Source organism: Suillus clintonianus, assembly GCF_016758775.1.
Source record: "Suillus clintonianus strain FC179 chromosome Unknown DEU56scaffold_52, whole genome shotgun sequence".
In the NCBI taxonomy this organism is placed as follows: Eukaryota; Fungi; Basidiomycota; class Agaricomycetes; order Boletales; family Suillaceae; genus Suillus; species Suillus clintonianus.
In genome coordinates, this window is record NW_024539276.1 from 56399 (window position 1) to 79870 (window position 23472).

A 23472-nucleotide genomic window follows, 5' to 3' on the forward strand; every position below is an offset into this window, starting at 1 on the left:
GCACTCTGGGCCGTTTCCGATCCCTCCACAGCAGAATCTTTCATGAAGACACCAGCAGTCGAGGCAGTACCCTTCGAACCGGTCTCAGTTTCAGTAGCAAGAAAATACTTGTCTGCAATCCGCGCATGGCATCTGGCACAAGGATGGCCACCTCCGCTATCACCAGAACACTTCACGCGGATTAACTGGTCACTCCGCGGAATGGAAAACTTGCAAGGAACTCGCCGCAGACCAGTCAGGCCCCCAATTACACTCCAGATGCTAACGGCTATCAAGGCCACCCTTCGAACAGACCAACCATTCGACGTGTGCCTTTGGGCAATGTCCAGCTGCGCATTCTTTGGAATGATGCGATTCGGAGAGGTCGCTGTCAATGCTCATGCGAGTTTCGACAAGTCGAAACACATTACGAGGAAAGATGTTTTCCTCGGGGTAGACTTAGCAGGAAAACCATACGCCAGGCTCGATCTTCCACGAGCCAAGACAGCAAAATCTGGGGAAACTCAGTCTGTCTTCATCGTCGAACGAGGCGATCTCTGCCCAATCCAAGCACTTCGAAATCTAGCGGAAGTCGTCCCAGCTCTTCCAGATGACCCACTATTTTCGTGGAGAGATAATAAAGGGCTCGTCCGCCCAATGGTCAAGACCCGGGCCATCGAAAGCATCAACAGCATATTGACAGCCTGGAATTGGGGGACAACCTTCAGCCACTCATTTAGGATTGGCGGAGCCTCGTTCTACCTCGCCAACAAGGTAGATCCGGAAATAGTGCGCATAGCAGGTTGGTGGAAATCCCTAGCATATGAGACTTACATCAGGGCGTTCGAACAAGTAGCGACGCAGCACCTGGGCGGCCTAGCAAGCAATCACACATCCCACGCATGAGCTAGCTCGCTCGGTTGGGTTTGGCCGCTGAAGTCAGCTGCGGTCGGAGCTCACCAGCATTAGGGTAAGCGGATCAATCCTTCAGCGTCCAGCCCGAGCTAAAAAGCTCGGACTCAGCCCAACCTACCGAGCCTTCGCGTTAGATTGCCTTCGTTAATCCAACAGTCGAAGTTGGAATGACAAGGTGCCGATTCGGAGCCTGCCGGAGAGTCAGCACCACGCGTCCAACTGAGCGTGACGCCTATAGTCTTTACTTTCTTATTGCTATTTGAACCTTAGTATCCACGCATCAGATTACACTACCATCCTCTCGTTTACTCGTTCTCTCATATCCATAATATCATTCATACTTTAGTTCGTGCCATCCCACCCACCACTACATCCATTAATTTGATTCAAGCACATATCACCTAAGGCATAACCATCACTCTATCGCAAGGCTCATCAAACCGCTGTTCGTTTGCCCGCCCACCCAGCGGATCAATCCTTCAGCGTCCAGCCCGAGCTAAAAAGCTCGGACTCAGCCCAACCTACCGAGCCTTCGCGTTAGATTGCCTTTGTTAATCCAACAGTCGAAGTTGGACGTGTGACGCCTGGCACATAATCTGCCATCTTGCTTGTGCGAGCAGACGTGTGCATAGCGACAGGTTCCCGTGCTGCGAGCACATTCCCCGATGTTCCATTTGCGACATGGCTCACGCCGACTGAAAGTGGTTTTTTCCCGCATAGATGCGCTGGGTTTGACTTGCTTCTCGTCGTCGTGGTGCCTCCCGTCTGACTGGAGATGGGATTCATAGATGTCAATGAAGGAAGCGAGGTCTGAGAGTTCGACTCTGCGCGAGTTTGCGGCTTTATTCCTGATGGCCTTGTCATATCTGATAATCCTCTCATGTGACTGTTCGAGTGTACGGTCGAATCTGGTGGTAATGTATTCTCCACAAGATGCGAGCTCATCCTCCCAATGAGGGAAAGTGAATTTGATGGCTCTGGCAGTCCTATTCCAAGCTGCGGTCCACTGCATTGTGGTGGTGATTTTCTTCGTGACTGTCTCTGATGTTCCTGCATATTTGATCTCGATGTTGCCGATAGTCTCGGTGCATTTGTCAATGGTACGTGATGAGGAGATAATGGAGTGCATGGCGTCGAGATTGACACACTTGCCTGCGACGATTTCTGCCCATCCAGCTTCATGGAATTCCGGGCTGCATCGGTGATACATGAGTCATCGTCGTACTTCTTTAGGGTCTTGCAACCAATTGAGAAGGATCTCGTTAGTTTTTGTGAGGTTAGCGGAGAGCTGTCCTCCTGTGCTTGATTGCTCGGCATGTGTGAGACAGGCGAGGTTAAGTTTACCTCGTTTCTGAGCAGGTTCACCTTGCTCAAAACTAACTTCTCGCTCATGTTCAATCTCTCTAGGAGAGACAGTTTCCCTATCTTCAGAACGGCATCTGACGTCTGGTTCATGTTCATGGGGATCTCTGGTGTCATCCTGCTGTTTGGACCAGTCTTCAAGCCCAGTGAAAACTAACAAAATAGAGGTTGGTATAAATCAAACGAGATAGATACAATAAAATATAAAATGAATAACGTTGATGTACGTCGATACAAACAATACTACACTTTGAAGATAAGACCAGTTTTACCTTTCTGCACTGCTGCAGCCCTCACATTCCTGCATTTTTGCACGAACATACACAAATCCTACATTTTATGCGCACAGGTCCAGGTATTCTGCACGACTCTGCATTTCCTGGAAATCTTCACTGCACACTCGCGATCGGCCATTCTACACTGCATTTGTAAACTTCGGTAATTCCGCAAAGTCACAACTCGATCCGATCATATGCAGCAGGCATATCAATGCAATTGTTCCACCAAATGTGCGGGTGTTCTGAAGCCCGTGTCTAGGGCAACATATTTCCGTCACTCCAAATATCGACCCCGTCAAGACGTTTTTGATGAAAGACTCGCCGAGGTGATCCAAGGGAACTCGACTACTAATAGTACTACCACCGGCAATACTAGTTCTGTTGACCGCAATGCCACCCACGGACAGCCCTCGTCCAACAAGTCAGTCAAACGCAGGCGTGTAGAGGAGGACACGGAAGAATCAGTCCAGAACTTCACTCTGTTGATGGTAAGATCTTCATTGAGTCGGACCTTGCGGTAGTATTCTGATGCATCGAGTTGGCCTTGCTACTATACAGGAAGATCCCCCACCACCTCACGATTATGATGATGGGATACAGGGGGATGAAAACACATTTCGAGGACGCGAGAACACGCCCGCTCTGTCGATGGTGAGATATTCATTCAGGTGTATTCGTAGGTTTCGATCTAACGTTATCCAAACCAGGACGAAGACATGTACGACGCCAATATTCCTCAGCCATTTCACGGTATGTATCTACTTTACCGCTACCATGTACTAAGCATACTAGTAAATGAGTAATGCCAATGCAGACCCTCCGCACGATAATAGTGTTGGCCTCGACGACGAAGACCTCGCAGAGCTATCTCGCCTTGCAAAACTCGACGACATCAAAGATGCAATGATTTTCATTGAAGCCCTTCGTAGTGCAACATTAGACAACGGATTAATCAGTTTTGATCCAGACGCTCTAGAACGCCTTCGCAACCCACCTCGAGAAGTTCTGAGTATTGATGATCCCGACGTACTCCTCTCGTTAAAGCTGTTCCTCGCCGACACCACCGAGGCTGCTTATAATTCCATACGTAACGCTATCATGGAACGTTTTCCCGATTGCGAAGTCTTATCATACTATCAAGTCCGTCGTCGTGTTGCCCTTCTTAGCGGAATTCAACCTATTGTGCACGACATGTGCATAGACTCGTGTGTAGCATTTTGTGGGCCCTGGCGACACCACGACAAGTGTCCCAAATGCGGGCAAGATCGGTATGACCAGAATATCTTGCGGAAAAGTCGAGGGAGAAAAAAGGTGCCCGTTCGTGTCTTCGAGACTATCCCCGTCGCCGACCAGATTCAAGCACTTTGGAGGGACCCTATCAGCGTGCAAAAGATGCGGTATCGGGATGACGCAACCAACGTGCTTCTTGAGAAGCTCAGGACGAACGGTGGTGTCATTGATGCTTACGAAGATTTCTTTGATGGAACGGACTATCTCGATGCTGTCCGATCAGGCAAGATTAAAGAAGGCGATCCTATCCTTATGCTTTCGATTGACGGCGCTCAGCTGTACGAGAGTAAACAGTCCGACTGCTGGATATACATCTGGGTAGTGTTCGACCACCACCCGCAGGATCGCTACAAGAAGAAGTACGTACTACCAGGAGGATTCATTCCCGGTCCCAACAAGCCGAAGAACGTCGACTCGTTTCTATTTCCAGGCTTATATCATCTCGCAGCTGTTCAGCGTGAAGGCCTCACCATCTGGGATGCATCACAAAACCGTGTGTTCAAATCGACTCCCTTCCTCGCTCTCGCAACTGCGGATGGTCCAGGGATGGTATATCTCAATGGACTCGTAGGTTCACACGGAGGCAACGGCTGCCGGCTATATTGTGGTACGAGAGGGCGACATAAACCAGGTGCTGGTGGACACTATTATCCGGCGCTTCTCAAGCCAGTCAACTACGATCACGCCGGTTCGAACCATCCCGATATCGACATCAACAATCTTCCTCCTGCATCTTCCGGAAACTATCGCGAAAACCTCAAGTACCTGATGGAATCACGCACCCACACTCAGTACGAGCAGCGTCGGCTTGAAACAGGTATCTCGAAACCCACAATCTTTCTCGGTATACAACCCAACAACATCCTCGGTATTCCCGGCTGTTTCGGGTCTGACATTATGCATCTTGCTGCAATAAACATCGCTGACAAACTTATCCCAATCTGGCGCGGCTCGTTTCGATGCGAACCCACCGACGACAAAGAGACATGGGACTGGGCCGTTCTCAAGGGTCGGGTATGGCAGGACCACGGAAAAGCTGTAGCGGATGCTACTCCTTACCTTCCCGGATCATTTGATCGTCCCCCCCGAAACCCTGCACAGAAAATCAATAGTGGGTACAAAGCCTGGGAGTTTTTACTCTACCTCTTCGGTCTCGGACCTGCGATCCTCTATGGTGTTCTCCCCGACGTCTATTGGAAGAACTTCTGCAAGCTCGTTCGTGGGATTCGAATCATGCAGCAACACAAGATCCTTGCATCTGACTTGTGCGAAGCTCACGAGATGCTTGCGCAGTTCGAGAAGGAGTTCGAACTCCTGTACTATCAGCGTCGTGTCGACCGCCTCCACTTTATGCGACCGTGGGCACATTCACTTGGACATCTTGCACCCGAGACTATCACCAAGGGTCCTCCCATCTGCTCCTCGCAGTGGACCATGGAACGGACGATTGGTAACCTTGGTCGTGAAATCCGTTCACATTCTCAACCTTACGCAAACTTATCGGAACGTGGTGTTCGGCGTTGTCAAGTCAACGCGCTCAAAGTCATGATTCCGACTCTCGACCCACCAACAGACACACTTCCACGCTGCTCAGTTGACTTAGGTCATGGATACGTGCTCCTCACTAAACGAGAACGGACGCCTCATCACTTACTGGAACATGAAGCAAATGCCATGGTTTCATACCTCAACACACAAGGACTTGATATTGTTCCAACACAATGTCCCCGTGTTACCCGATGGGCAAGGCTCCGTCTTCCAAACGGACAAATCGCACGGTCAAGCTGGAAAGAGAATGATATGACGCGCATGCCACGCATGGCACGTAACGTCAAGGTATAGTGTCCTTTGATTATTTCCATTCACGCTACAACTAATAACTCAAACAGATTAGCTTTCTCTCAACGAACGAACACATTTTGGCGAAGTTCAATTTTATTTTCAGATCCACGTCAACAACATCATCAAGACTCTTGCTCTCGTTTCATTATATTCACCACCCAACTACCAACTTCTCCAAGAATCGTACCATACGTTATACTCATGCACGTATCAAGGGAATGATGCACTCAAACTTGTCGACGTGTCTACAATTCAGTCTGTTATAGCAATGGTGCCCCACAAGCTCCCTGGTAGTCTGGAGCTCCGTTTTTTCCTAGTCGAAAAACCAGGACTTGATGTCGCACAAATCGCAGGCCATATTGATAACGACGAAGATGGTGACGAGGATGAGGATCTTTGGATTGACTAGTTATACACTCGTGAGGTACTACAAATGTTCATATGACAACGTATCCTTCCAAAATGCTATCCGTTTCACTCTCAGACTCCGTAGTACTGCCTGTATCACCTTCAAAAGTATGGAGTGGAATGGTGGCTGTAGTGGGGGTTGTTGGGTCATCGCTCTCGGACTCTGTCGTGCTGCCAGGATCGAAAGTGCGAGGCCGAACAGTGGTAGACGTAGAGGGGACAACTGTAGATGGATTGGTGATTGTGACTGTGATGTCTGGCTCGCTCTCAGACTCTGTCGTGCTGCCAGGATCGAAAGTGCGAGGCCGAACAGTGGTAGCTGTGGATGTAGGACACCTTTGAATATATTCAGTAGTGAGAAGACTTAAGACAACACACTCACACATTGTCTGTCTTAACGTGCTCATGAAACCGTTGTCTAAGCTGTGGGTTCGCGCGCCAGTACGTGGGGTCAAGGAAGACATCATCCGACAATGTCATCAGACTCGGAAGCATAGTATCGGACTCAGAAACACATATGCTGTGAAAATTATAGTTTGCACGGTTAAAACAGGGGGAATGTACCTTGTATCAGCCTCATAGCCTTCGATGTCGATGTCTGGCTCGGATGACATGTCAAAGAAATCTTGGATAGCCTGTGATAGTGGCATAGCGTATGTGAGAGGGACTTGGTGAATTTCCAGTTGGTCTTGCTAATCGGAGATTGAACTTGTCTGACATTGCTCACCTTACTTCCTCCCATCATCGTTGCGCTACATAAACATTATTTTGATCTCGCCGTTAACATTATGACCACTCAGTCTTTTCTGAACTTTCCAGGCAGTCTTTCACATCAGTTGGATCAGATCGACGCACGCGAAACCCCTAACCAGTACAACTTCATACCCCCATCTACTATGGACGGGTACGATTCTTCGTCCTTGGACTCATCAAGCATTTCGAGTGGGATATCTTCACGCAGCTCTTTTTTCTCCAGAAACAGCAGCCGCCAATCACTAGACTCCAAGAATAGCGCATATATGCACCTCGAGAGCCAACTAGAGGAGTCCAAACAGCATATACATTTGCTCGAACAGCGGAACCAGCAGCTTGCACGGGATAGAGATCTTCTTTCAGCACAAGTAGCAGCATTACAGTGGGTTGATTTATTTGAGTGATCTATCTACTGACACGATTTGCAGGAGTTCATTTATCACGCTGACCAACTCACTTGGACGAAATGGGCACATCGTCAATACTGTTACCACAAGCAGTGCCAATGAAGCAGACAAGGATCTCAGTCCTGACGAGTACGAAGACGTCAAATTTTGGACTCGCTCCAAGTGGACATTGCATGTTCAAGCCGAGAAGGCTGTTGCGAAGCTAGGGTCCAGTGCTGCAAGCACACAACGTGGATCAACAAGGCTTGCAAAAGGCGAAAATGTCGCATGTCAATTCATTGAAGATGCTGCTGGTGTGCCTGTGGATGGACACAGAGCAAAGGCTGCACGTAGCGTGTTTTCTGCATACCTCCATCAGTTGAATCAAGCAGGTGTGAAACTGCCTACCAGTTGGTCTCAAGTCCCTCTCGACCTCAAGGAGGGTTTCTACCATGCGATAAGGACAAATTACATCGAGTTCAGATACTGCGCTGACAACTGGAAAGCCGAGCATCTTGCAACGCAGAACTACTCACAATGGTACAAATACCACATCGGAGGCAGTCGAAAGAGAGGATGATCGGAAGCGATAACGTCCCAAGACGACAATGAGGCAGCAGAATCATCATCATCACACGTCAAGAAGCCAAAAAACGAAGTGGCGGCACCAGAAGATTCAGACCTCGAGTACATGGACATCGATAACCCCCCCAGTGTCACCTCTAACCAATCTCCGGTTGTCATTACCTCTCCTACTCATGACACTCTCGATGACTTCATAGATCCAGCGCTAAAGGCTCTCGGTGCTCCCTCCAACCCCGATACTGACACGCCCGCCACCGTGAGTGCACTCGCTGAGTGCTCTGAACCCTCCTCGTCTTGCACGAGCAAGGAGAAGACCAGTCTTGTGGTTCCAGAGGTGAAAAATCCGCTTCTGTAAGTCTTAAATTTTTGATTGACGGTCAGAGTACTAACGGCCGTTTGAATATTAGCAAATCTAGGGTCGCTGGTGTATCGGGAACGTTCCGACTCGGAGGGCCTACATACACAAGCGCAACACTGGCATCAAGCTCATCAAGTTCCTCGTCTATTCCTGCGACCACGACCATGATTCCCCCAACAACGACCGCGATTCCTGCAACAACAACGATGATTCCTGCGACAACCACAACAATTCCTGCAATGACGACGACGATTCCTGCGACAACGACAATGATTACTGCAACCACTGTGAACACGATTCCTGCTCTCACCACCACTAAACCCAAGCCCAAACCAAAACCTCGTCCAGTCAAAGCTCCCACAGCGCCGAAAGAGCCGAACGCGCCAAGCAAAGCCAAGGCGATGCGTATCCAGAAGACCATAAATGCACGGTGCGTTTATATTATTGATGCCAGAGCAATTCTAACGGTCCTCGACAGGAATCTATGCGCAGCTGCGTGGAAAGCCGCCAGAAATCTGCTGGGCACAGCGAAGTAATTCAAAGGATACTGGGAGCAACTTCCCGCTGCAGAGAAAGCAGTACGTGATTGTTTTTTTTCTTACTACTCGATGATCTGATGTACTCCTCAGGTATTTGAAGCGCAAGCTCAAACATTGGTGCGTTATTTTTCTACTATTAGTATACACGAGCTAACTATCCTCTTCTACAGCTGGCTACGAACACATTGGCGCCAGTCGCTACTACTGGCAGCGGGCCTCGAGGCAACACCGTGACTGAGGAGGAGTTCGCTGGATCCGACGGAGACGAGTAGCTGGCACGAGCGCTGCAGCGAGTGGAGGGGGTGCGTGCAGTGGGATACGGTAGGGGTGCATGTTTCGAGTATTTATTTCTCTTCACTGCGTTTCGCTCTGCATGGACGTGTTTCGTTATATATCCTCCCATAGCGATACCTATCAGTACCTATCAATGTATTAATTTGTTTCTTTCTCTATCGATGTGATTAAACTGCGAACGTGGAAACAGCCCACAACGCAATCGAATGGGGTTCGATGTGTAACTATTGCTCATTCGACGCGTACCGATAAGATCGAGAAAAGTCTCATTTTTCACGATGCGTGTTGATATAGGTCGAAACATCGATATACCTCAATTTCTATCTACCTTTTTCGATACAGATCTACCTCTACCTTGCTTGTTTTCACTGGGCTTCAAGCATGGCAAAGTATGGATTCGCAATATAAGACTCAGCCTCATCTGTTGCTTCTTGAGTGGAGGCAGTGATAGTCTTTGTGATAGTGATAAATGCCTCGGACTTTGAGATGAGGTCATGCTTGTAGTCTTCGACGATACTAAGGCATTTCTCCGCCAGGTCTTGTTGGGGAAAAGACGATCTGCCAGCCTCGGTTTGAGTCGAAGACCCTGTGATTCCGGGTCCTGTAAGTGAAGTTCTGATTGGTGCATTGCTGGTCATGGAGGTACGACGGAAGTGGAGTGTGTGCACGAAGCTTCAATAATAAATAAATTAACGGTGCAGCGGGTGCGCAAGCAGTCAGTGCTCAACGCTGGATGACGGTAAAGATCAAGGACTAAAGTCACAAGATTCAGCCCCTCATCAGCATTTTAGGAGGCTCAGTCATGAGCATACGTCAGAAGATGATGTGGATGTGCGCAGAGGTGAAACCTGGCTTGAGCCGAGCGTAGCCGTTGATTCAACTTGTTTAAACGAGTTAAAACTCGATGCAATGTGATCAAGTTGAGTTACCACGTGACTGAGTTGAGTTGCAAATCGTCAAGTTGAGTTGCCACGTGACTGAGTTGAGTTGCAAACCGTCAAGTTGAGTTGCTAATTCTGAGTCAATATTTTAGTCCAATACGGTCCCTCATAGTGGGCTATAGAGGTGTCTCGATCAACAAGTGCTGTGTATGACGGCCCAGAGGAGACAATAATAAATTGAATCATTTTTATATAAAATATCTACCTGATAACCCAAAAGTCGTGTTATGTTCAAAAATCTCAAACGGATAACCAAAAGTCGTCCACGTGGCTTCTCAACACTCTAATTCATTCTCAAAAGTCATCCACGTGGCTTCTCAGAACTCTATTCTTAGCACAAAAGTTGTTCACATGGTACCTTCAGTAGAGTCCTACTGCGTTGTCCTCCTGTCCTCATTGTCGTCAACGATGAGCTACGTAGCGCTGCGCGTCGGGTCATGCGTCACACTGACTCACACAGTACAGTGCCGCACCTTCCTTCTATGGTAATTATTTATTGGCGTTTGAAATCTCAACTTTGTGTTTGTCCAAGTTTGTCTAACACCACCTCGTCCAGTCGCACCCATACCGCCCACACCTCACAGCCAGATTGCTGCTCCATCACCATTGACATCTAGCATGCAAGCCAGCCCAGCACCTCTGCTCACCATATTCCTCAACCGAGCGCAGCCAAATTTGAAATTCTGCCACAATCTTACTCGGTTGTTGAGTGCGTTGAGCTCATGCCTCTCTTGACCTTCCTTCACGTTTCTCCGTCAAGCACCACTACCAGGGCTACCCGAACCCGTCTACCATTTCCAACGCACCAGACGAGTCCCCCGCTCAGCTCTACACCGAGAAAACATGGCTGGCTGGTAGCATCTTGACCGGTGTCGGCTATGGTGTTGTCCTCGCTCTTTTCTGGCTCTGTCTGCGCTCATTATGGCACCGTACTCGAGTAAAAGATGCAGATTACACTAGGAATTGCTTTTTTCTCGGCTATGTCTGTGTCATGTTCCCCCCAGGATCGCTTTTCATGGACTCCAACCCCCAATTCACTCAGCTCGCCTTCATCAACGATCGAAATTATCCTGGTGGTCCCAGTACATGGGAGGTCGAGATGTTTTCCATCAGTTTGGATGAGATTTCCAATGTCTCTTTTGTTCTGGCAGATTGGTGTTCTACAGCCCTCATGGTGAGTTTCAGTCGAGACGAGCGATGTCATTTCTGCTCATCAGCTTAAATTTAGGCCTGGCGCTGTGCGATCATATACCGTAACTGTGGAACTTGTCCGTTTTGGGTTCTTTGTTAGGGACTATCAATAGTCTACACTTCTACGTGTCCATGTCCTCACTAACCATTCCTATCTCTAGTCCTCGGCATCCTCTTTCTCTACCAGATCTCATCCCCATTATCATCCCCATACTACGCCACTGGCACAACCATGAATTTCACTTTCCCATACTTCTTCTTCGAACTCACTGTCAATAGGGCATCGCTGCTCATCGATGAGCATCCCGCGCCAAGGGCACGGCGCTTGTTGAGAGGCTCCTCAACTCGACTTCTTCCAGCGATGGTTCCGACGACAATTCAGAATCCGAAGACGACTTCTATCTATTCCATATCTCAGCCAGTCACAGGGGCCAGTCGCGACGGAATAATAGATGCTATGACGGACGGTGTAATGTAGGCTAATATTATGCTTTTTCCATGTGCTCCTTATCCGAATACCCTTTGACATGATGTCGGTTGCCCTGAAATGAGCTACAAGGGCATAGGAGTGAATTAAATCCGGACAATTTACAAGTACTAGGGGGTCGTGAATCTCATCCCGGCACAGTGAGCCGCCAGGAGTTGCACTGGGTCAAAGATTGTCGGTTAAAACTGGCCCCCATGCTACCATTTGCGCTAAAAGTTGTGTGGTTTGCACTGTCGTTCTCTGGTAAGCAGATATTCAGGCGCCAAAAGTGATTCTTGGATTGACACCACAGGGAAGTCCCATGAGTTTCACGCTACTGAATATCAAGTTGGACGATTGCTATACTGGTCATGCAGTGTATCTTAGCACCTACCAAATCCCAACCCTAAGGCAGCTTCACCTGGACCAGACAACTGTGTGGCAACACCGATTTGTTCCCTCTGCCACAACGAGCATATTTGTACCAATGGAACATTCCCTTACTCCCTCGACACCCAGCTCATTCATGCTCAACGTGTGGACATCAACACGTCTGCGTCAACCCTCAATGTGGTTCATCAAATCAGAATATTGAGGTAGGTGCTCGAAATCACAATTCAAGACCTTCATTTTTTATCAGAAGCCCAGGACACGTCACGTTTGCATCCTTCCACCAACGACAAGCACCCTGCCCGTTTGAAGATCCTAGTGGCTGTGTCAATTAAGGATCATCCGGAGATGTTTCGATGAAATGGGAGTCTTGGTTCATCTTTTTGTTTTGATTGTGTTCTTTTATCTGACAAGCTGAAAGGGCTGCTGTTTTTTGGGCGCCAAGAGTTTGCAAACCTCGCTGTGAAAGGATATGTATGCATGCCTACCTCTGGCAATTTCCAGACGATGGGCAAAATGTCACTCGTAGGTCTCTCTGGGAACATGCATTTGCTAAGTGTGTTCAATTAATCTTGTAGTCTGCATTGTATCTATATGTACATTGGGTGCCACATTGGCGTGTGTGCTCACCAATCTCCTACGGCGAGGGGAAGATTGACTAAAGAGGAGTGAGAATGGTATTAAACGAAGAATCCAAATTGATATACTTACGAACAGTTTGTTTTGAGTGCCCTGCAAAGAATCATTTGCCTGGAAGAATGTAGAGCCTACAAGGAGACCGCCAACAATGTTAAGCATAAATTTGGCGCGGATATACGTAGGATTGCGCCAGTATGCTTGGAAGTTTCGGTGGGTGAGCGCAATGAACTGGTGCAACCATGAGGTAGTGAAGACAGAGTACCGGATGCTAAGCTGTCGTGGGTGAGTACGACCATGTTCATGCAAGTTATCGATCTGATCTTGAAGCTCGCACCGCTTCTGGTGAACACTTCCAGACATCGTACCAATCAGTAGTGGAGACTGCAGTTGCCCCAGCACCTATTACATCGAGCATGTATTCCGCCCTTCAATACCCTGGTAAGCGCAAGACCTAGTATGACTGCGCCTTACTTATGGGTTGTCATCGGAGTCACAGCGTGGAGCACCATTACGCTCAAAGTAGTTCAGCATAGTCGATGAGTTCTCGCCAGTATTGCCAAATTAGACGGTCTGTCCACCCTTGCAAAGGAGCAGCAACCTGTCAAAGACCTGGAAGAGCTCTCCCGAAGGTTGATGGATTCTGGTACAGTTCATAAGCATTGAGAACCCACACGTAAAAATGGCACTCACGTGCAGAGAATGGCCTGACCACGATCAGCAAGCTCACGAAGGACATGTACAATAGCCCAGGCAGATTGCGAATCTAGGCCGGATGTAGGCTCATCCAGGAAGAGTAGAAGTTTGGGCTGTTGGTCTTTTTAGCACAACTGTAGCCTCAAGAGTTTAGATTCAAACCTTGGCAGTGAGCTCCACTGCGATTGTGGTGCGTTTACAGTGCTCGTTCAACCGCATGATCCACCGCAAGCCTCTCGGTGCAGTTGGCCAAGGAATTGTGTACCCATCGTAGAGCAATATCAAGAGAACGAAGATACCGCTAAGAGCTATTGCGTTAGGAAGAGTTTTAAACCTTGCAGCGATAGCTCTGAATAATGATTCCATGGTTTGCGACATAAAAAAGATAAAAAGGTAAAAAATGCTGTTGTGCAGCAGGGTGAGTATTAAAGTGAAGAGCAAACAGCTTGAAGAACTTACAAAAACTGTGCGGCAGAATGTTGCAACCCAACTAGGAAGTAGAGTACCACAGTGAACACCAATTGGACGATCAAAGTGACCGGAATATCAACGATAGTATGGGCGAGGCTCTGAATAAAAGGATGATGTAATGCGGCTTTCTGGTGACGAAGCACGATAGGACGCTGGAAGAACAGCGAAGGGATTTCTGCAACAGATGTAATAGCATTGAAGAGGAGGGGGCTGGGGGAGCCGTGAGGCACAATTTAGATGACGATGGGGGAATATAGTTACAAGAACAGAACACCTTCATGGGAGAAATAGGCCGAGGTGTCATTTGTGGTGAATGCCAGCTGGGAACGCAGTTGTGTAGTCTGCAGAACGGACAGCGAGAGGTGATTCCTACGCCCACCGCTCAGGTGGTGAATGACCTTCATGACAAGGAGGAAGCCAGTAAGCTATCATTAGATAACAAGCAGGATACACACTTGTATTCAACAGCATCAGCCCAATATAAATATCGAGATCGACAGCACGCGTCATATTCTGCGCTATGTCTAGTTTGATCTCTATAATGTCATAGGTGATGGCCAGTAAGACAAATGGGAACAACAAACATACCGGGAGATAGTAATTCTTGAAACACACTCCAACCTCCCCCTCGCCATGTGCTGTGACAGCAAGTCTCGTCTCGCCTTTAATGTCGCATTGTGAGAGGCAGACGTTGCGGTGGAGTGTTGAATCCAAAATTTCGATGTCTACCCGTTGTTGCGCCCCAGGGCCAACATTGGCGGTGACGATGACAAACGCATGGGTGTGTGCAGTGTTCCATATGCATTTTGGGATGGGCAAGCGGGATGCTGGAAGGACGAATTTGATGGTGTGGATGAAAGGAGCAACTCACAGCGGCGCCTTACTAATTGATTAATTACTGTAAAAGGCAGGTGGTGGTGCTAGTGTCACCACCCGCCATACTGTGACCTGTGACCCGACATACGAAGGGCGGGCTTGAGCTCGCTGTTGATGACAGTGAGCATGGGAACAACAAATAGACACAACGGGTGTGGGGCTAGTAGAGTTTAGAGAAAGCACGCGGATGACTTTTGTGTGTAACATCCTGATTTGGTAGCCATGTGGACGACTTTTCTGAAATGATTTAGAGTTTTGCAAAGCCATGTGGATGACTTTTGTGAAATCAATTCGAGTTTTAGTTATAACATCAATTTATTTACTTCATTGTTTTGATTTTATTTTGTCCAATACGGTCCCTCATAGTGCGTGATGCAGATATAAATCCACTGTTTGGGACCTAATGAATTTGCGCCGACGTGCATATTGGCAGAAAGGGGTTCAAGAGGCTTTGTTCAAATCTGTATCAACCCATGAGCAAGTCCTGGGCGCCCCATCAAACGACACATGTCGTACTACAGATATTAGGGGAGCTCAAAGTTGAACACTCACGTTTATGCTTATTGTTGCTTATGCTTACACCCCCCATCGCACGCCAGAGCTGATTATGTAATCCCAAGCGGATTTTGATCTCTGTGCAGCCACAGTGAGGCCGCTAGTACCATTGCACGAGTTCCATTGCATGATCAGTATCTCCATATCTGTTGTCCATGGTCCTCCGCACCCGAAACTTAAGGAATACAAGAACATATAATCCCTCGTACTCAGCAGATACAAGGAGAAAATTTTATTTATTTATTGAGTCTAAGTAAGATTAAGGAGGCATGTCTCTAGTCACATGAGGTAACCTACAGTGCCGCATCACCACACAGCGGGCAAAACGAACACGAACATCTTGTGCTTTGACGGTGGTTGTACTGACACACAAGCTCGTGTTTTGGAATACCTGGTGATGACGGCGCCGGTACAATATGGCAGTACAATCCTCCATACCTGGAGGCAATGCCATTCAAATGGTGAGGGAGGGGGCTCATTTAAGGAAGCTCACCATCACCAAACAGCGGGCGAAGCAAATGGCATGGTGTTGACACCGGGAGATATATCTTAGCGCTTGCAAAGTACGTGGCAACTGTCAACAGACTTCAAATGGACGTATTTTGACTTGTTTACTCAACAGTACAAATTAGTGAGAATGGGGGGGTGTAAGCATAAGCAACGATAAGCATAAACGCTCCCCTATTGACTCAGAACCTTATGAGCTTTGTGCAATTGCTTCCGCATACATCGGATCATTTAAGTTTCTCTTTGCACTGAGTCTGCTGTCATATCTGTTCAGCGACGTTCACGGTACTTCAGTCTCAACGATTTCCTCCCTCGTGTCCATTCGTGCAGAATTCAAGTGATTCGGGCTGCGCGGCCAGTCAATAGGTTCATATATATTTGCTTCCAGCGGAGTCGACTCATCAGTCGCGAAACCACCGCTGACACAGGTCACGTATATCCTTCGCAGGTCCCAGCTGTCTTAGTGCTCTAATCTCCGCTATTTTTGTGCGTATTCAGCCTCGTCTCACTGGATATCATACACTCACAAGCGAGACTCTTGTTAGTGAGATGAAGGAGTCCTCAAATAACACATCAAATGAAGGGAAGTGGCGAGTGGCATTGAAGACCTGTCCCCCTGGTCATCATCACCGGCTTATAGCTCTCTATTATCTTGCCAGTAGCATTTGAGCCCAGATTTCCGTAGCGGGGCGTCCTGTTTAATCTCGATGAGTCCATCGGAGTACATTCCTAATGCGAACGCATTAACTTGAATGCGTACGGCCAGCTCGAACTCGACCGTCTTTTACATGCGCGATATTTCTCCAATAATGATCCTTCACATCGTGGCGCTCATATGCGGCCTCAACGTTCAACAGCGGAATGTTCTCAAATTTAGAGTCACGAGCCAAGAGCATGTCGAGTCCTCTAGAATAAATTATGCTAAGCCCCACTTTTACGTGACTGTCTAGTGCAAGCTCGAGATATGCTGAAACTTTGTGGACATGATAGTACATATATACAAGAAAAATCGGCCCCGAACTACTTGCTCCCATGCACAAGTATCTGAGAGTTTTGCTAGAGCCCGAGGGCTTGAAGGACCTCACTCTACCCTCTCCCCCGTTTTGGAACCATCATGCGCAGGAGCCCATCTCATGCTGATCGAATACTGGTGGCGAAGTCCAACATACACAATCTTCGAACGTCGTACTGACATGTACGCAGCTTTCATTGGCATGCGTATCCCAAATGCTGATGATAAGACGAGGCACGGTAATAAATGGTGCTGTATCCTTGAACAACAGTACGAGATTCCTCGCTACCGTCTGTGCATGCCTGCGTTAGAGCCGATCTCTCTAGAATAATGGGAGATAATACCGGAAGGTTGGCCCACAGTATCGCTATGAAAATTTGGCATGCTATATTCCTAGCGGGATTCAATGAATACAGTTAGAAATCCCGACAGGGGAAGGGGAACTTACAGGACAAAGTATATGATATGATGTTGGACGATCATTATTACATAGGTGTTAGGCCTCATTTTGATTTCCTTCCGTTCTCTGAGGTGCTTCTTGAGGACAGCGATTGCGAGAATAACTAGGAAAATATCATAGCATATGATGGGGATGGAAGCATATATCGCAGGCATGGGCCCAATGTGGAACGAAGCCGTGCAATACTTGATGTTCGAAGTTATCATCACTTCCTCCGCTATGCAACCAGACGTTAGCTTGCACATGATTTGATCGAAGTAGACATTCACTTGAGATCGCTGAAGGTCGACTCCATAAAAATATATCCATCGCTATGTAGAGCGCGATGACAGGTATGAAAAACCCCAGGAAAACATAAAGTATAGGCTTGGATTGGTTGTATAGAACGTAAAGACGCCAGATGAGAATGACTGCGGACGCACAATCGGTACGCGCAAAGATGCAGGAACGTATATGACTGACCTTCCGCCAAGCAAAAATATAATGACATCCCCCATTGCATTAACAGAAAAATACCATGGCCTATTTCGATTTCATGATGAGCAAAGGGCGGTTTTAGCCGAATACGATACACTCACAACTAAATAATAGATAAGCAACAGATCAGGCTTAGCTGCAAAACGAACTTCTGACGTACGGCTAAATCTGAATCAACCTAGAAATCAAAAAGAAAGAATTGATACACTCACTGCTTCAGGCATATAGAATAGACCACCCCCTAGCGCTAGTCAATAAGTGATAGCTCAGTTGACATCATGTCACGTACAACAGGCGCAAGTCCTATGGTTCAGTGTCAACATGCAATATACCATCTGAGGGACACAACCACCGCGACATACATTGCAATGAAAACCCCAAAGTATCGAACCTGACATAGTAACAAAAATGGGAAACCATGAAGCGCTTTGGTAGGGTAGAGCTCACAACGAGGTATAGGTATGTCATCACTGACCACTGTCTTCCCTAGATATTCAGTCAGTTTCTAGAGCTTGATATCGTTGGAGTTGAACTCTAACCCAAACGAACTTGACCTGCGATAAGATGATTGTGAGTACTCGACGAAGATAAAACGAGCTCCTCGTTACCTCTTTCTCGAACTGAAGAACTAGATGATATTACGCTCAGCCGCAGTGCAGGATTCATGAAAGTTACTAACTGTACTCATAGGATGCCAGGGTAATTATTGCAACTGGAAAACGAAGAATAAGTTAATGTGTCGTTAATAGCAGGGCTGACGAACCAGATATGTTGTTGTTCCATTTAAGAGCATAGGCATCGTCTTCTAGTTGCGACATGAAACTGTGGAAATCAAATAGCGATTTCAAAGAGTGAGCGGTGGGCAGCTGATCACCAACGTACAATACTTATAAGACACAGAGTCACGTTAACTTGTAAGGGCTTTCTCGGCAGTTAACCCTGTCCAGCCCAATCCTGTCCCCGTGGTAACAAGTATGAGTGTGCGTCGGAGCGGACGACCATTTCCCCGGGAAAATCTTGTCGGCGCATGTGCAAAGTATCACTGCATGTGCACTCAACTAGAGTAGCACAAAGTAGTTCATCACCATCACCAATCACACCATTAGATAGAATTAGAATATAGTTAGACCCAACTCATTTCTGAAACGATCATCTTACATACTGGCTTCGCCTCCGAAGCGAACCAATCAAGACCAAGCTCGACATCGCACCCGCTCAGATAGGCCGGACGAAACGGCTGTCGGGAATTGTACCAATCGTCGACGGTAGGCACACGCGCAGGACCAGAAGTGGACTCCACAGCCACCCCGTCGTGAATCGTGATTGACAACAGAAAGCGGCACACTATAACGGTGCAGAAAAGTCAAGGATACGGAGGAATAAGGACAAGTTTTGTCGACACTAAAGACCATTAAAGAACAGTTTAGGGCCGGAGTGCGTTTTCCACCAAAAAATTTGGTCGTTCATGAAAAAAACACCATGACACAACAAAACCCACTACTGACGTAGCGGGAATAGATGTGATGTGATGTTTCGTTACTAACTAGCTAGGGGGGAATCCTATGCTGCAGTGCTTCAGCGATTTCCGCATAAGCACTGCCTCATGAAATCACTTCCTCGACATTAATGTTCACTGGTACTTTGTTACCAGAGAATACCAAGCAGAAAAACAGTGAGTACGTACTATGCAACTATTCGTTTCATTCTCTATTATGACCAGTGTCAGATCCCAGAGAATATACGGACGGCTGACCCTAACGAGTATGATGACTCCTGAGTCCCTTGCGACATTGACCATCGAGGAAACTATATGTATTCTAGATCTGAATCCCTTGCAACGCCATCCACTGAAGAAGCTCCAACCCATCACAACCCAAAAGACCAACTCTGAAGCACGAATTTTGGGATTTTGTCGTCTTGCACGACAACTTCCACATCGTGAGTGGTTCGGAGGGCGGCATAATGGGCAAGTGGGACTGGGACACAGGACGTATTGTCGGTGGACCATGGACAGGCGAGAGCGGAAGCATATAGGCAATCTCTCTTTCACCGGAAGGAAAGACAATGCATGCGGGAGGGACGATGGAAGCATTCAGCGATGGAAGTTCTTTCGTGAGGTACTTGGTGCTTGTGGAGGCGCTTGTTCTTTATTTTGTTCAATGGGGAGATATGAATGCAATTGGTTTTACAATTGTAACTGTAGCGCTACGTGCACTCTATGTAAAATTATACCATGAAGGCCGTGACAGCGTGATGAGCGGGAAAGACATTCCTGAATCCGTATGGATCGAGTAAGATGGCAACATCGCACACCAAATATAGCTAGAAAGACAACTAGTCAGTGTAGTTCCAACGGTCACATCGACGCACCCAGGAACGGACATGTAAGCACCAGCAATAATGTAGAAGTCGAAAATCTGCTGATGTCAGGTTATCGACGTGATGGCGACTTCGAGACTGCAGGGAGGGCGGATATCCCCATGTAGGTTTGGAGCTGGGTGGCAGAGAGCGCCTCCTGCACGTAGTAGGACTTTGAAATCGATTGCGTGGATGCGGCCAAGACGTCCTCAACAAATTTGACTATAGCGTCAATAATAGGGCCTGTGTGAAAGATTTCGAAATTTGGGAGGTGCTTGCGAGTGTGCTCCAGGTAGTGGTCGTACTCTGGGAGATCAAAGAGCATCCAGGAGGCGGAAAGTTCAATGATTTTGGAAGGGCTCTGTATTGGGAGCTTTCGTACGGTCCATGAATTGACGAGAGTTAAGTTGGCAGTAGGGAAAACGAACACCCGAATTTTGAAATGCTGAAAGACACAGTATGAGTTACACAACAGCGAGAAGTTCGGAAAAACGGAGACTCGATGCACCATATAATTATCATGTTTGAAGGTGCGGTTTCAGCAAGTACTGGTTCACTGGATCTTGAGCCTGGCTGATTCTTGTTCCGTCCACTGGTCCATACAATGCAGTCACGCTTGCGGCTGGGATAGTCTGGTGAGCAAGCAGCGTAAGTAAGAATTGAACCGACAACTTGAAGTCACCTTGAGTGTGCTTCTCGAGTCGTTGAACGCGAGCAAATGGAAATTTGACACTGTAAACAAATGTAAACAAAAGTCGAGTTACTAATCTACATCGTCTAACTTTGGTCTGACGGTAAAAAAAAAGCTATACATGATGCAAACACTCTAAGCTATCCACGCTCTTGCACAGACATATTCCGATGTCATGGTCCACATCGATGATGACGATAAAACCGTCAAAGACCAATGGGAGGCTGAAGATAAGTAAGTTCTTTAATGCTGTACCATCAACTAATCCCACAACCTAGTCAACTTATTGTCCTGGTTTGATCCTGTTACACTCACGGGGTAGCGATAACCACCATCTCCCTCGCGGAACTGCTAAAATTTCACCTCTTCGTCTACAGCCTCCATCAGGAAGAAAATAAGACAAAGCTTTTCCGCATGATCTGTAGGTTCTGCGTTCTCGAATCTTGATCGATAGTGGGTGTTCTGGGGTGTCGGTGTACTATGTAGTCCCCGGCATCGATGTAGTAACTGACTCCCGAGATATCAATGGCATTCCGTACCCAGGGTACCCTGCGAACAGTGGATGAAGAAGTCGACTCTGTCACTCCAATCGGCATTGACTGCATGATGAATTTAGTGCGGTACGTTTCACATCAGGTTTCATTGAATTAAACGTTGATTGAATGTGTGCGCTGGTAGCTAGGTTGAAGAACAACAAGTCAGGCTTGATGCGGTCATTAACGGTGCTTCCAGCTCTTCTTTCCCCCCATGTCGCTATCTTGAGCTAGAGATGGTGTTGTATCTTCACCGCACATCGATCACGGAATCTCAACTATAATGTCTCTGGCTGTGAAAACTGATACCTGTCACCACCACACCACGATGCAAATTCGAAAATACTGCACCCATTGTGACCGGAATGTGAGAATGGCATCACAAGCAAGGTGACAAGATCACGAACAGTTCTATATGTTCTTTCATCTTTTGCAGTGTTCAAATTCCGCCCGTGCAAATGTGTTATGACCAACTTGATGTACGTTAGTTAGGGTTATTCTGTGATCAAGTACAGGCTGACAACACTGGCTATTAGAATGAAATTCAACGATATAAGAGATCAACTAGTACCTGTAGTGAAAGACCTCAATAGAAGGGAAGACACCGCCGCACCAACACTAAATGATTCTGCCATTGATGCGGTGTTCGCTGGCATCGAACCTTCAGTATCCGACCACTTTCTCATCACCGGCATTTTATTCAAGGCCCACTATCACTTCGAACATAATATCATCCATTGGCAGGAACACATATCATCCCTCGATGTTATTTCGGTCATCCAAGCACTGGATGGTATATCTAGCGCAAAGAAAATTGTTGTATGTCCCACCAAGTTCCTCACTCTGTCACATCCATCCTCTAACAGTATGACCCTGGTCTCGGACGACCCTTCTTATTGGCCACTCATCAACTCTTGGCGTATTGGCAGTTATTTTGGAGGTTCGTGAAGAGCAGTCAGATGTTGACCTCGATCTGACCTTGATTGTGGTTTTCCAGTTGCCGCCTTTGTTGCAGTGACATATGATTGGGGTGAGCATGATAACATTAGAGAATTACCGATTTCTCACAAGTATTTCCAGCCCTTACGTTCGGACAAGAGGTATGTTGATGCTATGATCGGAGCAGCCATCTCGCTAAGATTTTTTTTTAGGTTGAACTGGTCTGGGTGAGCACAGTTCTACGTCAGAAGAACAATATTTATTTGTGACAGAGACAACATTGGTCCCTGATGACCGTTCTCTATCTGACTGTATGTATCTTGCCTGTTGTAAAGTTGTGCTGACTCAAAAATATTCTAGGTGCGCTATCTTGGAATTCCTTTTGCTTTGTATGTTCGGAAGACTTAACAATTGGTGTTGTGCTAATTAGCCATCTCTCACAATCAGCATGAGCATACTGCGCATGTCTTCCCGCATTATTCGTTTCTTCTTCTTCTTCTGACCAGTGGCATACAGTCAGTGTTCCAACGATCTTTTTGACAGATGCAGTGAGTCTTGAGCACCGATGCCTGCCATTCCTCCCCATTAACTGTGATGCCCTGTAGGGGTGAGTGTCATTCTTGACCAGCCCCTCCGTACACTACAACACCTGCCACAGATGTGAGTCTTTTTGGAGTGTGTTGATCCACCCGAGCCTGACCACTAACTGGGTTCCTCAGGCCAGATACTGTGGCTCGTGTGGGATTGGACAGGTGTTGTGGCATTTCCAATGCTGTGCGGTGAGTTGTTCAGTTGCAAGACCTATGATATATTGACTTGACCGAATCATGTTGCAGTCATCATGATCACTCGGTTACATGTCATGTATCAACAATCCAGAAGGATTCTGATATTCCTCGTCGTCGTGTCCTTGGCTATCAACATTTTCAACGTAGTGGTTAATGTAGTGGCAATGAGGGATATTCCAGGGGGTACACTTAATTGTGAATGAAAACCGGCGCTCACTGATGAATACTAGAGGAACTCATTCTCTCGGGCACCTATACATGCACGATTGGCTATGAGAATACACTTCTGATTGTCATTACTTGGATACTCGGAACTGTCTGGGAAATCCTCGCACTGTGTCTCTCAGTCTGGATTGCTGCAAAACACTTCCGTGAACTGCGACAACATTCGGCGGGGGGGATTATCGGCGACTGTTACACGGTGTTGATAAAATCCCACGTGCTTTACTTCGCGAGGTGAGCTCATATTGTGAATGTGGTCCCCTTTTCCGCTGAA

The 23472-nt window shown here is 47.3% G+C and overlaps 10 protein-coding genes across 10 annotated transcripts; 5 read left to right on the forward strand and 5 right to left on the reverse strand.

Moving 5' to 3' along the window:
- Nucleotides 1–42: 42 nt before the first annotated feature.
- DEU56DRAFT_739663 (uncharacterized protein) lies at nucleotides 43–885 on the forward strand (the record flags this gene model as incomplete). Its single annotated transcript, XM_041348753.1, has 1 exon — nucleotides 43–885. One exon carries the CDS (start codon nucleotides 43–45, stop codon nucleotides 883–885), a length of 843 nt encoding a protein of 280 aa, XP_041206808.1.
- Nucleotides 886–3329: 2444 nt separating this feature from the next.
- Nucleotides 3330–3968, forward strand: DEU56DRAFT_739729 (uncharacterized protein; the record flags this gene model as incomplete). The annotated part of the gene is made up of 1 exon (XM_041348761.1): nucleotides 3330–3968. A coding segment is annotated over one exon (639 nt), but the record flags the coding sequence as incomplete, so codon positions are not given.
- A 753-nt stretch (nucleotides 3969–4721) lies between these two features.
- On the forward strand, nucleotides 4722–6075 carry DEU56DRAFT_739629 (uncharacterized protein; the record flags this gene model as incomplete). The annotated part of the gene is made up of 2 exons (XM_041348748.1): nucleotides 4722–5660; nucleotides 5719–6075. The coding sequence occupies 2 exons, from the start codon at nucleotides 4722–4724 to the stop codon at nucleotides 6073–6075; spliced, it is 1296 nt and encodes a 431-aa protein (XP_041206810.1).
- Nucleotides 6076–6103: 28 nt separating this feature from the next.
- DEU56DRAFT_914241 (uncharacterized protein) lies at nucleotides 6104–6724 on the reverse strand (the record flags this gene model as incomplete). The annotated part of the gene is made up of 3 exons (XM_041357605.1): nucleotides 6104–6410; nucleotides 6457–6594; nucleotides 6639–6724. The coding sequence occupies 3 exons, from the start codon at nucleotides 6722–6724 to the stop codon at nucleotides 6104–6106; spliced, it is 531 nt and encodes a 176-aa protein (XP_041206811.1).
- A 138-nt stretch (nucleotides 6725–6862) lies between these two features.
- Nucleotides 6863–8967, forward strand: DEU56DRAFT_953014 (uncharacterized protein; the record flags this gene model as incomplete). The annotated part of the gene is made up of 7 exons (XM_041359176.1): nucleotides 6863–7209; nucleotides 7256–7776; nucleotides 7831–8149; nucleotides 8215–8586; nucleotides 8649–8734; nucleotides 8796–8812; nucleotides 8866–8967. 7 exons carry the CDS (start codon nucleotides 6863–6865, stop codon nucleotides 8965–8967), a joined length of 1764 nt encoding a protein of 587 aa, XP_041206812.1.
- Nucleotides 8968–10338: 1371 nt separating this feature from the next.
- On the forward strand, nucleotides 10339–11660 carry DEU56DRAFT_953015 (uncharacterized protein; the record flags this gene model as incomplete). Its single annotated transcript, XM_041359177.1, has 4 exons — nucleotides 10339–10389; nucleotides 10691–11104; nucleotides 11159–11198; nucleotides 11283–11660. The coding sequence occupies 4 exons, from the start codon at nucleotides 10339–10341 to the stop codon at nucleotides 11597–11599; spliced, it is 822 nt and encodes a 273-aa protein (XP_041206813.1). The 3' UTR covers nucleotides 11600–11660.
- A 954-nt stretch (nucleotides 11661–12614) lies between these two features.
- Nucleotides 12615–12976, reverse strand: DEU56DRAFT_914244 (uncharacterized protein; the record flags this gene model as incomplete). The annotated part of the gene is made up of 2 exons (XM_041357606.1): nucleotides 12615–12635; nucleotides 12689–12976. The coding sequence occupies 2 exons, from the start codon at nucleotides 12974–12976 to the stop codon at nucleotides 12615–12617; spliced, it is 309 nt and encodes a 102-aa protein (XP_041206814.1).
- Nucleotides 12977–13516: 540 nt separating this feature from the next.
- DEU56DRAFT_953030 (ABC-2 type transporter) lies at nucleotides 13517–14085 on the reverse strand (the record flags this gene model as incomplete). Its single annotated transcript, XM_041359178.1, has 3 exons — nucleotides 13517–13712; nucleotides 13769–13990; nucleotides 14042–14085. Coding segments are annotated over 3 exons (462 nt in total), but the record flags the coding sequence as incomplete, so codon positions are not given.
- Nucleotides 14086–14254: 169 nt separating this feature from the next.
- On the reverse strand, nucleotides 14255–14644 carry DEU56DRAFT_953032 (uncharacterized protein; the record flags this gene model as incomplete). Its single annotated transcript, XM_041359179.1, has 2 exons — nucleotides 14255–14298; nucleotides 14365–14644. Coding segments are annotated over 2 exons (324 nt in total), but the record flags the coding sequence as incomplete, so codon positions are not given.
- Nucleotides 14645–16749: 2105 nt separating this feature from the next.
- Nucleotides 16750–18699, reverse strand: DEU56DRAFT_447038 (uncharacterized protein). The gene is made up of 14 exons (XM_041346250.1): nucleotides 18550–18699; nucleotides 18431–18489; nucleotides 18347–18379; nucleotides 18276–18295; nucleotides 18207–18221; nucleotides 18115–18153; nucleotides 18030–18058; nucleotides 17957–17970; nucleotides 17876–17908; nucleotides 17653–17712; nucleotides 17460–17600; nucleotides 17179–17407; nucleotides 17075–17123; nucleotides 16750–17022 (listed from the first exon to the last, which is right to left on the reverse strand). The coding sequence occupies exons 2-14, from the start codon at nucleotides 18483–18485 to the stop codon at nucleotides 16831–16833; spliced, it is 909 nt and encodes a 302-aa protein (XP_041206817.1). The 5' UTR covers nucleotides 18486–18489; nucleotides 18550–18699; the 3' UTR covers nucleotides 16750–16830.
- Nucleotides 18700–23472: the final 4773 nt, after the last annotated feature.

What these genes read in the sequence shown, in the direction of transcription:
- DEU56DRAFT_447038 (XM_041346250.1), bottom strand. Translation starts at nt 18,485, where the DNA reads ATGTCGCAACTAGAAGACGATGCCTATGCTCTTAAATGGAACAACAAC. An exon ending in CCTGGCATCCTATGAGTACA is followed by an intron (nt 18,296 to 18,346) that starts GTTAGTAACTTT and finishes AATATCATCTAG; the next exon opens with TTCTTCAGTTCGAGAAAGAG. An exon ending in CATATCATATACTTTGTCCT is followed by an intron (nt 17,124 to 17,178) that starts GTAAGTTCCCCT and finishes GAATCCCGCTAG; the next exon opens with GAATATAGCATGCCAAATTT.